The sequence below is a fragment of the Pelodiscus sinensis genome, chromosome 2 (genome assembly GCF_049634645.1).
Source record: "Pelodiscus sinensis isolate JC-2024 chromosome 2, ASM4963464v1, whole genome shotgun sequence".
NCBI lineage: Eukaryota > Metazoa > Chordata > Testudines > Trionychidae > Pelodiscus > Pelodiscus sinensis.
Genome location: NC_134712.1, coordinates 67,332,579 through 67,345,899, shown reverse-complemented (window position 1 = coordinate 67,345,899; position 13,321 = coordinate 67,332,579). Strand labels below are relative to the sequence as shown.

General features: G+C 37.3%; 1 protein-coding gene across 6 annotated transcripts in view; it reads right to left on the bottom strand.

Annotated features, from left to right (window-relative positions):
• PCMTD1 (protein-L-isoaspartate (D-aspartate) O-methyltransferase domain containing 1) overlaps positions 1-13,321 on the bottom strand; it is an 80,997-nt gene that overhangs the window by 23,636 nt on the left and 44,040 nt on the right. For 5 of the 6 annotated variants that reach the window (XM_075920714.1, XM_075920713.1, XM_075920712.1 and 2 more), the window contains one exon: positions 11,458-11,560. In XM_075920714.1, the coding sequence (XP_075776829.1) occupies positions 11,458-11,560 (103 nt within the window). Of the gene's footprint in view, positions 1-7,584; positions 7,726-11,457; positions 11,561-13,321 lie in introns of those variants that run through there. The other variant, XM_014577380.3, reaches the window with a different exon arrangement.

Below are 13,321 nucleotides of genomic sequence, written 5' to 3'. Positions count from 1 at the left end.
ACACAATACTCTAGATGTAACCTCACAAGAGCCGAATAAATGGGAATAATCGCTTCTCTACATCTGCTAGTAATGCTCCTCACACCATACTCCTTGTTTTTCCCATAATTACTGCAGAATATTACATAAAGCTGACTATAATACAAATATTCACCTGTAATACAAATAAATGAATAAATGCTTTAAAAATGATTATCACTGTCTCACATCTTTCCATTACACTTTTTAAAACACCTAATGTGCTTACCATTGTGGTTTGGATTTTTTTTAACAGTGTTTAGAAAAATCTCGCTGCATGATTTCATATGCAATATGCCAAGAAAATACTTAGATAATGCTGGTCAGATGCCCTGCTAATATGGAGAATGTTAGCATCAGTTTATGCAATGGAATTGGATACTATCATTATGAGTTTGGCAGGACCTCCAAGAATATCAGAAATTAAAATTCCAGTTATTCATAATATAGGAATAGGAAGAATTCCTTGGTGTTTAGATGGGCACCAGCCAGAAGCGCAGATCAGAAAATAATATAATGTTCCTCTGATTTTTCATATTTGGCCAATAGCCATACTACACTTGATTTTGTTACAGCTTATTAGCAATCCATAAACACTTTTTCCCCTCCAAACTGTAGTGACTACATTTTGATAGCTTGCATTTGAAGACACAATCATGAAAAAATGTTTTCTTAATTTATTCTCTCCAGTATAACATGTCTATGAATCCAAGAGAAACCGGATGTGCTTTTTCGGACAATTTCATTGGCAGTCAAAGATGCATCACAGAAACAAGGAGTTCAAGTTCATTTCTCACCTTAAAAACACGATGTTCCATATGAAACAACAATGAAATATTACTACTGAAATAAAAATTAAGCATTCACTAATTTGGAGCAATGTGTTTACTTTCAAGAAAGTAATTAATAGGTTAATTTTTGTTTCACTTGTATCCAAATTGGGACTCTCTGGTCTGGCAACATCCATGATATGGCAGGACCACGGATGTTACTGGACCAGAGAGTCTTGGTGGAGGGCTGGAGGCAGAACCCCTGTGGGGTCCAGGAGCCCAGCTGGGCTGGCTGTAGGGCGACTGGATGCCTTATTGCGGGTGTCCAGCTGCACCAGTGGCAGAGCGGCTGGAGTACCATCGGTGTCTGGTGGGGGCTGTACAAGAGCTGTACAAGAAGCCAGTGGCCGGGCCAGGAGTGGAGTCAAGCTTGGGGGGGGGGCAGTGGCGGGGGCAGAAATGACCTCCCCTGGTCCAGTAAAATCCCTCATTCGGGACCAGTCAGGTCCCGAGGATGCTGGACCAGGGAGGTCCAACATATATTATATTATGTACATGATAGAACAAGCAAAGAGGGTAAAGAAATGTTTATTATAGAATTAAGTCCTTGATTAGAAGATAATACAAACTGGGCTAGCAACTCATTAGCTTACACCCAGCAGACCCAATCACTGAGTCTCCCTTATTACTGAGCTAGGTGAATATGGAAAGTTTCTATTTATTAGTTCTTGGACTCTAGGATGGGGTGGGCAATAATTTTTGATGGGGGGGGGCATGCCAAGATTTTGGAAAGTGGTTGAGGGCCACACTCTTCTAGGATATTAATGGAGGAATTCTGAGGTCTGGGATGGAGACTGGGTGTAGAAGGGAAACTTGGGGGGAGGATTTTGGGATGTCATCTGGAGTAGGAGTCACGGGGGGTTGCGTATGTGGGGGGGGGCAGAGGGTTGGGGAAGAGAGGAGGTGGGGTACCAGAGGGAGGCTCTGGCTGGGCGGTGCTTACCAGCAGAAAGCTGAGGCAGACTGTCTGCTGCAGGCTGCTTGTTGCTCCACGTGGCTCCGCTCTGGGCATGAGAGGGAGGGAATCAAGGAGAAAAGGAGAAGGCATCCTACACTGCCCCTGCTCCCAGCAAAAATTCTCAGCTCCTATTGGCCAGAAACTGAGAGATTGGCCAATGGGAGTGAAGAGATATTACTGAGGGGGTGGGAATAGCATGAGAAGTCTCCCTCCTCCCTCCCCAGCCATCCGGAATGGAGAACAGATGGCTTTTTAAAGCATAGTCTGTTCTCTGCCTAAGGGCTTCAGTGAGGCGGCTGCAGGCTGGAGCTAGTGGCTTGCAGGCTGGATCCGGCCTGCTGGCAGCCTCTTGCCCACCCTTGCTCCAGGGCATACACTCTCAGGCTCAGACTCTCTCATGCCCTTTTTTGGGATGTCAAAGTCCAGAAACCAGTGTCTGAATCCTCCTGAGCCTCCCACGTTGCATCTCCACAATCTCCCAGAACTCCACCTAGGCTACAGGAAATTAGGACATATTTGTTTAACCCCATCAGACACGACATGGCAGAAAAGCAAAGAACAAAGGCTTAAGCAGAAGAATGTAACATTTACTCTGAAATTAATCAAGACTTAAATATCTCTTGATCCTAAATTTCTAAAAAGCGCTTTCCAATAATATGTGCTAAATCTTTTGTGAGTCTGTAGTGTGCATCAGCAGAGTCCCTCCTTCTCTGTCTCAGGTCTTTGTGTGTAGCAGTATACCCACCTGCACAGAGTAAAACCCTGATCTGACATAGGGCTTTCTGTCTCTGTGCCATGTATGCAAATTATGAAGATACATAGCCACGGATCACACTTGTTCCACCCAAACCCTCTTTCTGGGGATGCTGTAGAACCATTATTCCAGGAGGAACAGGCTTATAGGTGAGTGTCAAAGTCAACATCTGTCAGCAATGACCTGTCAGTGAGAAGAGTAAACAGCTTTCCCAGGTATGGCAGCTCTCTGGAGTGCAGCATAACAGCCTGCCCTTGGGCAAGTCCAAACAAATGTGCTCACAGTACACAGGTATAAAAACCTTCACAATTCAATACAGTAATATCCCACTCTATCACAGAGAGAAGTAGTTGAACAGTACTGAAGCAAGTTTGATTTAGAGTATCATTCCTCCAGAAGATTAATCCAAAATGACTTTCCAAATCAAGGCTCCAACCTTGCAGCCCTCACTCATGAGTCATTCCATTGACTCATACAAACGTGTAATATTTTCCAAACTGATAACTGTGTAGTCATCTTGCTTACTTTCTTTTTTAGTGTAGTTATTTATTTTGGACTAGGTCACAAAAATAACAGGATCAGTCCCTCTAACACATGCACAAAGACATGGCACTCGATTCTCATTTACTTTTCATTGCCAGAGCTCATGTATATGGACTTTAATATAAATGAGAACTAGGCCCAGAGTTTCTACTCCTGAGACTGTAGAATAAATAAACAAAACAAAACAAAAGTGGTGATGAGGAAAAATAGAACTTTTAATTGATTGCTTAAAACAATCAATCATCTCTATTCACCCAACCAATGTTACTAGACTAATTTCTCAAAAGTTGCAGTAGAGATGGATCTTATACAACCAAAATTAAAACCACTTTTCGGCAATGTTCCTTCAATAACTTCTAGACAGGTTTTATCTTATCCATTTCATAACATTTGATTCTGATACTTTCCTTCCTCCAAGGATGGGTGAAGGAAGACAAACAGAATTATACACTTACGTATTCAGCTATCAAAAGTTGCCCCAAAACTTTTTCTGAAAATAAAAAATGAAAAAATATATCTTCAAGTCCCAAATCTTCAAGGCTGAAATTCATTTCTATGGGGATAGACAATGCCTTTCGCACCAATTAAGCTCAACACAAGAGTTATTGCTGGTCATAGGCACCCAACAATCATCCAGAGGCTCCTGTTGTGTCCATTGCACGGAACACTTTGAAGGAGCATGGGTCATGACCTGTGGCAGACTATAACAGGGAGTCAACAACTGCACATTTGGTCTAGGGGGGCCATTTCAGCCTGTGTTTTTTGGGGGGCTTGCAGCAGTCCCTATTCATGACCCCGCATTTGAGAGGATAATTTGAGCTCCCCACCACCGACATAGAGAGACAGAATACTCTAGCCAGAAGGGGGGGGGGGGGGGGGGAAGGTCATCCTAAGAAAACACATGTAAGTAGACTTCAAAAATTACAAATTACAACTTTAAAACATATTTCCTCTTACAAAAAACCTGTTATCAGGGTTTTGTGTTTTACCCTCTGTAAATGAGATCTTGAACATGAACAGTTCAGGGAGCTGCACAGCTGATATTTCTTGTGATTTTTTTATATAATTAATTTTAGCAGAGAGAGCACACAAGCTCTCAATTATTAAAACAACAACCTTTCAGAGAATCTTCAAGATGTATATACTTAAGGTATGTACATCTAGACAAGCTAGTGTCTGGACGTGGATAACATTATTCCATTTTGTTCTAACTTGCCCTCTGGGCAACTGCTGATACTCGATTCCAATGCGCGTGTCTCTGTCCGTCCGTCCCCACAGACGGAGAAAATAATTTGGAATTTCAAATTTAAAAAGCACTGGAGATTTTGTCGTCCTATGTGCTTCCAGTTGTGCCATTACTTTACCCTTTTTATGCCTGGACTAAGACAGGCCAATTTCTTGTGGCCAAAAAAAAGAAATTAAGCTTTGGTATACAGAGCATATTTTTAAAGCAAATTATTAATCAGACATTGATAGTCCATAGAAATAGTTTTTAAAAATGAATAAAATTAAACTCAGTCTCTTAAAAGCATTGGCAATTGCGTATAGTATGAAATTTAGGCAGGATAAAAATATTTCCTACACAAGTCTCAGATTTATACCTTTCCAGGATCTTATGGCGAGAGCATGCAGATTCTAGAATTAATCCTCAAGAATCCATATGTTCAAAACATCCTTTTAGATTTTCGAGATGTTGGCATTATTCTTTGCTAGAGTATCTATTTTTTTCTTCTAGCATTTGGTTTCTTTTTCATACATTTTTACTGTTGGTATCTTATCCATAAATGTTAAAGTCAAAGTCAAACTTATATTGAGGAGATAGAATATAAAAAAGCCATCTGGTTTGCAAGACTCTCTCTCTCTTGGTAAGTAGTAAAGCATTCTGGTCTCTTGGGTCCAAAAAAGAATGATCCCTTTGGCCATATTATAGCCACAGCATTATAAGGATTTCATCTTGATCTTAGAAATTAAAGTAATAGTTTTGAATTAGTCTATTTTCAGTATCTCTGAAAGTTTGCACTTGCATGCCATGTCTTCAATGAAAATTGAATTCTTCCTGGAGAAGCACAGCATTTATCAGTTTAGCCAATTAACGTTCATGTTGTATATGTATTTACATTGCTAAAATATTATTGAGCAAAGGCTTCTAACAATTCCCATGTCCTTTTGTAGGACTGGCTGAAAAATTGCTCTCTGATATCACTATGTGCCTCATTGTTAACCTCTGATATACCCATACAACTATTCCTACTCCTCAGTTCCATGTTGTGCTTCGGAGTTCTTAAGGGACTATCAGCTTAAAATGATGCTTGTCATATATTGCCCAATCCAGAAAGGTATTTCCATTGTTCACACTGTTCTCAAAAGTATTTTGGGAGAAATTTCTGACTGTGTTAGTGAACAACTGTCAAAAACTAAGGTATTCTATAAGGGATTGAAAAATGTCATCATTATTCAATATGAGATCACAATGACAAATATAATTTTACAAGATGACTATGAACATGTAAATTCTTGTTTATAGTACTTCATATGGTTAGAAGACCGACAAAATCTTTTAAGCTCATTTTCATGTGTTTCTCTGTACTGTACAGATAAATACTTTATATCTGTATTTTTGAATAAAATAGCATTTTCTCCCCAAACCACTTGAGTTGGCTTTTCTCAGAGTGGTATATAGCTTTGGGGGGCATTTATCATTGATTCTTTTTCTATAGTATTTAATTGCCATCTTTGTTACTATTAATTATTGACTATTATTGCTTTAATAAGAAAATATAGTCTTAAAAACTCCACTGTCCTCTTTTCCATCAAATATGGCATAAACACTAAAGTTTTGGGGAAAACAATCTGAAGAGCAGACTAACACTAGTAAACCCATGAAAGCAAGTAATCCTTAAAATCTGAAGTGACGTGCAACACTATACATCCACTACAACAACGAATGCAATAGGCTTAGAAACATTATCTGTAACTATCAGCTACACCTCTAATGCTTTTTCACACTTCGTCTTACACATTTATTAAAACTAATGCATTAAATACTCCAAATCATATAAAACCCAAGCACAATTCAAACAATTTTGGAGTAGAAGACTAAAGGGATAAAAACTGACGTAATGAATATATGATATTATCCTTAGATATCATATCTGAAAGCTAATTCGTTGAGGTTTTCATCCATTCATTTAACTGAGATGAGCAAAAACTAATTTCTCACTATCTCTTTGCCTCTGGGAAACAAATACTTGTGATTCAAACACTTGTTCTTACAAATACTTATGTCTAGACTTGTCAGACCTTCTAATTCTGTTCCAGAATTTAAAATATGTCACACCATACATCTAGACAATGGAGAAACAAAGATTTTGAAAGAATTATTTACACTGGATTCCACTGTGGGTGTTAAAAGTTTTGAATAAAGGGAAGACTACTCCCTTCTCCATTTCTTTTGCCATCATACTTTAGTGCCTCAAGTTTTCCCATCAGCAAATTGTGTGATGAAAATTTGGAAAGCAGATAATCTTTCAATTGAAATATTGCATATTGTTTTATAGAGTGAAATCTCAATTTATACAACATAAATATGCATTACAAAATATGAAGCTGGTGATATTTGCTGTTGACCTATAGTTTGATTGTGTTAGACTAACTTCCTTTGGCTTAGTTGATAATTCTATTCCTATCAAAATTTCTAGCAGCAAAAAAAAGTTTGAATGGAACCAGTGTCCCTTTTTCTATATTTTTCTAGGAGATCTTTGTACAATGCTTCTGTGTAGGGAACTTCTTCAACTGGAACAGATTTCTTCAAGTCATATAAAATGGGTACTTGGCAGATTCAGTTGCTGCATCTATTTTTGGTAAGACTTGTTGTGATATCCATGTTTAGGCATTATGGTTATAAATATCCTTCCTTTGTAACATCTCCAGATGATGGGTGCTGAGGAATACAAACAAATGTTTGCCACACTCTTTTAGTGTCAGCGAATTCTAATGAATAATCTGTTTCTGTTGATCCTTGTCAGATCAGTAAAGACCTAGACCCTTGTTAGATTAGTAAAGCTCAATGACAGTTCATCCCCTCTAAAATAACACAAGATCCAAGAGCCTGAAATGGGGTCAGGGCTTACTTTTCTCTTTTGGGTTAAATGCATGGTTAATTTTCCTTTTTCTTTTTGATTGCTTACAACTTTTGTCTTTATAGCAGGATAATCATATGCAGCTGAATGAAGGCAATTTTCTTCTTTGATGACTCCTTGCATATGGCTATTTTTTGATTTACAAAAGGAGAACTTAGTCTTCACTATGTCCTAACTAAAATGAACCAAATTTTAATGGAGACCATGGAATGATGTTGGAAGATTGATAATAGAAAGTTTCATTTTCCCAGGGTAGATACAACTTACTAAAAGACTTCAGAAGGAAGTCTTACCACCCATAACATTTATCCCAGAAGTAGTACTAGAATCCTAGTCACTTACCATTGCAGTTGTTTCTTTAGAAGAGTAGCGATAATTTCTTTTGATCCTGAGAAGAGTGTTGATATTTCTTTCACAGCACGCACTTCTGCAGCTTACACACGTTTGGTTTTTGATAGGATGCTAGGAGATGGGCGACCTAGCCCTGCCCTGTGGCTCTCCCTCCGAGATGAATATTCTAGGTCTAGAAGCCGACTGGGAGCAGAAAAGACAACATATTCCCCTTCAATAAACAGGTGAAGTGGGGGCCTAACACTTTGCACATAATGTGCTTTAGATAGAGCCTTCTTAAGGAATGAGTTTTTCCTTAGACGGCATACATCCCTGCTCAAAATTTCAAATGTGGAAGCGATTCTTACCACGTCAAACTCAGATCAAGAAGGTCCTTCCATGTAATGCCTAAATAAGCAATCTTTCACAACACATCTTTTCAAAGAGTAATCACAGAGCACTTTCTATCTAGTTTGCTTCTAGAGGTAAAACTATCTTGTGATACAGACAAGTAAAGTGCTGTCTTGATTCTCAGTTTATCAAATGAATCCATTCAAAAATGAATTAAAACTTTACAGATTGGTTGGATATGAATATAAATACATACAATTAATAGAATGATTTGCCTTTTTAAAGCAAGAATTTGAGTTGTGTTTTTGTAAGGAAGCAGTTTCAGAAGGGCCAAGAGATGGCAGCTGAAGTCTCAGGAGTCCATCTCACTAAGCATAGAAGAAAAGGAGAATGCTTGTCTCCCCTACACCCCAAATCCATTTAGGGATGAATATGATACTTTTGTAGCACTCTCAATTCTCTGATCTAAACATGTTCCACGTGTTAAGAAATTAATCTTGTCTATGAATTTGATCATCAGAAATAGGGAGGAAAAAAAAGATAGGTTATGCTACACAATATGGGATTTCTGCATGTTTTATAGGAAAAAATAAAGATGAAAGGTATATATTATACACTTCAAATAATCCCATTTGTTTATGTTGTAAGAACTCTGTGTTAAACAACAGGTCTTAGTCACAGGATCCCCAAGCAATATCCTCATATGCTGGCTGGAAATTCACAAAGCATCTAGAAACTGTTCCACAGATATGTATAGATTTTTGTTTGGTGACAGGTTGCCAAAAATTTAAATAGAAAGAACTATGCCAAGCAACAAGGCATTTCACTGCACTTTTTGATGATGCACTGATGAACTTCTTTGAAGGGTTTTTATATTTTTATCCAAGACATGACCACAAAGACAAGTACAGAAATACTGAAATTTTTGCCACTTGGAAATATAGTTCCTGCTTCCATCAGATTTGTGCACAGAAATGTTCAACACAGAAAGATTATGGCTTATAAGAGACTAGAACAGACCAGAACAGCATATTCATATTATTCAGCATATTGCAGAACCTCCTCTTAAAATGTGTATTTAAAATTTATTTTGATGCTTCTTAAGTAGCTTAAGGTAAACTAAATGAATTTTAAAACATATTTTAGTTTCCTGAGAATGGCAGTCAGGCCCAAAGACTTCCAGTCATCCAATGAATAGCTAAAAGACAGGAAGTAGCAATACAAAATTTCCACACATTGCCCTGTCAGTACATCTGAAATAGAACCTCAAATATAATTAGTTTCAGGAATACCACCAAACAAGCAGATGAAAACTATTTTCAGTCAATGTGGTCTCAGACTGAGTTCAAGCCAGCACTCTAGGTGAAACACGCTGCATGCCTTTCATGAACACTTTTTTCCTCTCATCCAAGCATTGAGAAGATTCAACATGAATCAACTGAGATCAGAAGTCATAGACCATAGTATCCACAACCTAGGTATATTATTTATCAACTGAAGCCACAGAAACCAAGGTAACCAAGCAGCAGGAACCAGACTAAGAATCCTGCACAAGCTCCTACTAGGTCTTCAGGACAGGCATCCATTTTAATTTTTATATATATTATAACTAAATTAGGAGGATCAAAAGAACAATTCACTTAGAACATCAAGTATCAGGTCTTGAAGATATCATCACTCATCCAAATACTGTATTAATGCAGTACAATCAACTTTATTTTCAAAGAAAATAGCGAAACTCAGAGATACTCAAGAAAGAAAAAAAACATCATCTGCTGACAGCCAATAACTTATTCTTGCATTTGTGGTAACTCAGTGGTTACCAAATACATTTTTATTAAGGAACACTTAACAGAATTTTGTTTGTTAGTTCAGTTTTTGTCTTAGTCATTGCCTGGTTGAGTAACACACTGTGATGTAAGAGATGCAAACTTGTTAATGGGCATAACAACTTTCTGTATGATACATACATTAAGCTTATGAGCTAGTTACACAGTGTAATACCGTCACTTGCAGCTAAAGTAATGAATTAACTATAACCTTAATATAGGAGTAACATTCAGAACACCATACCAAAATAAGTGTTCATGAACCCCCACTACTTTTCAGTTGATTGCAAAACTTCCATAACATAAAACAACATTCCTTCAAACAAGGCACAGTCATTCTTGAGTGAACATGAGTAAGAACATGCCAAGCTCAGAGTTTAAAACTAAGTTTTTTTAATGAAGTGAAATAAAGGGACTGAAAATAAGAAGTAAATCCCACCAGTTTTGACTTATTTAGCTCAAAAAATGCCATATTTTTATGACAATGTGATTTGCATCCTTCCTTCACTTTTCCTGCCTTCCAGCTTGCCTTCCATCCCCAAGGCCAAACACAGTTTTTGAATAAGTTAAAAATGACCAAAAACTGGGTGTTTTAATAAGCAGCAGCATCTACAACTTATGTACAATATCATTAATGTAGTGTTAGAGCAGAGAAAATCATAACACAGTTTTCTGTACAGATGTGTCTTGGATTAATTGTTCCATAATACTTAAAAACAAACAATTCTTCTGGCTCTAATCCTTCTTGAGTCATGCCAATTTAATTTAGGGTGCACCGACCCTCCAATTATAACAGGAGGTGCCGAGAACTAAAATGAAGACTGTAGTAATGAAACACACTCATCTTTTCAAATATAGTGTAATTTATTATATTGGGCAAACAAGGGAAATTAAATATATAAAACACACCCTCAGAATAACCTTAAAGAGCAGATTTAAAAAGTAATAAAAGCAAGCAAGCAAATTAAGAGGTAAAACTAAGCACACCATCTATAGAACTTACCCTGCTGGTCTATCTACCCTAACAAGAATGGCCCTCTCTCAGTAGGGACATAGGAATGTTTGGTCAGACCAGAAGTGGGATGGTCAACACCTGGAAGTTGAGGGGTAGGGGAAGATGGAAAAGAAACACATACCAGACCTGCCAGGGCCTAGTTGCTCCTTAACATGTGAGAACCTTCTCGGGGATTGGGAGGGGCTTTTCTGCCTTCCATTGGCTGGGTACAAGGGCACATTACTTTGGAGGGAATTCTGTATCACTGCATCTGCACAGAATTCACAGCCTCGCAGATACAAACACGCAGTATGTTCATGTTTAGTAATACCTAAGCACACTGGTACCTCAGACTGTTAATCTGAGTTGTTATAAATGTATTCAATATCTTCACATAGAAGAAGTTTCATAAGAACACAATATAACACTACAAGTGAGTTTATGGCAGGCAGGTAGGCAGGCAGAAAGACAGATTTTGCCAAATAAACTCAAACAAAAATTTCTTTTTTAAAAACCCTATATTTTTAATCTTCCACTTACCTCACTTTAAATACATCACACAAACATTTAAATTTGATTTCCAATAATGAACATTAGTAAGATGTTAACATTTGCAAGATGCCTTTTTTCCTTAATATTGTGCCTCGGTTTAAAAAATAAACCCACATACATTTCTAGTTCCAAAATAAACTGAACAAATGAGATACTTACTTATCAAAGATATCGCTGTTTTTTATGAAGCTCTCCATTTTTTCCTTAGCATATTCTACCACATCTGAATGAAGCTCAATTCCATGATTTATTCCAAAAGGGCCTGTAATTTAAAAAGTGGTTTTATAAGCATAATACGGTTTTATACACTTTTATAATGCCTTTCATTTAATGATACCACAGTGCTTTTATTAACACTTAATTAGGCCTCCAAACATCCCTACAAAAAAGGACATTTTACAATCTTTACAGATGGGCAAACTAAGGCATACAATTTAGTGAGCCAATGAAATGCCAGGAGTAGAACACAGGAATTCCGGCTCCCCATTTCCTGTTATCACCTGCCCACACTACCACAAAGAAAGAGCAAGTACAATTTCTCCTTTATGAGAGAAAGTGCAAAAATCTTTTCTTAGTATTTGGATCTTTTCTTAGTATTTAATTAGACTTTAATGTGGCACATGCTTTTTTAAAGCCAATAGTCAGGAGCTGGAATTAAGTCCATGTGTTGATCATTATAATGTATCCATTAGGAGGAGGATTAAAATTTGCTAAATTTCGAGTACATTTTATTGAAGTAGAATCAACTCAACCAATGATGGCACAGAGATTTAGCACACCATGCCCTCTCTCAATTATGCAGTTTCCTGAATCCTTATGGGTAACTGCGTTCAGCCAACTGGAGCACGTAAGTGCTATGCAAGTATTGATCTACAACAGTACTGTGTCCAGCTCTCCATTTAGATGGATCCTACAAATATGTCCTCCACGTTAACTTTTAACCCTACTCCTTACCCTCTCAACACTTTGGAAATCATAGGGTTTTTTAACAGTTTAAAACTGAATTTGAGTTTGTGGCAAAAGTGTTAAGTCCACTCTTCTGAAGTAGTAAGGTGCAAGGATTGAAAACTAGAACACATTAAAAACTAGAATTAGGGGAAAGAAGTGGCCATTTGTTATAGGCATAAAGAGATAGGAGCTCTGTATGTAGGCACTCCACAGAACGGAGATTTTAGCAGCCAAGCAGAGAAGAGGAAAAAGCACATTTCAAAACCAAACAGCAACTATATGTTGCATTCCATCAATTAGTAATCACTATACCCCAAGCCTTTACTTGTGGAATTATTTAGCATAACCCTTTATTATCTAAGGCAAGAAGCATTTCTATAACCAAATTATTTATCCAGTAAAATTCACCAGGAATTTTTTTGCAAAACAGAAGTGTTGAAGCAATTACAGGAAAAAAATACAGGAGTATTTCTGATGTTTTAAATATTGTTAAAACAAATAGATTTGCAGCACAGGCTCTCTTTTTATGGGGGAAAAAAACTTTAATAAATTCTATTTGGTGCAATGTCACCATAATATTCTGAACCATGAGCCTGGAAAACATTTGTAATCCTTAGCATGAAATTAGAACATCTGGTATGCCATGCAATAAACTGGATCCAAAAGAAGAGGTTGTTACATGTTTTGCTCATAAGCTTTCCTACTGGCAGACTTACAGGACACAGAGGGGAGATACCTGCCTTCACAGCACTGAAAGGTGCTTTGTTGGTACACATACATCCTTTATTAATTTAGCTCACTGCTTCCCATTGCACGGTCAGTAAAAGCAGTCCTTTTCCGTCTCTTGCAATACTAGTAAAGCTGTCTTTAAAATGCAAAATCCCTTCTTGTAAAAATGTTCAATATATTTAAAAACTAAACAAAATTTCTGTTGAACAAGGACAAAATGTCAAAAATATGAAATCTGTGTGTGAAGAGATTTCAAGAAATATTCCATTTCAGGACATTAAAAAAAATCCACCTTATTGTAGGAAAACTGTCTATCAGTACCATTATTTAAGAGACAGAGAGTCCA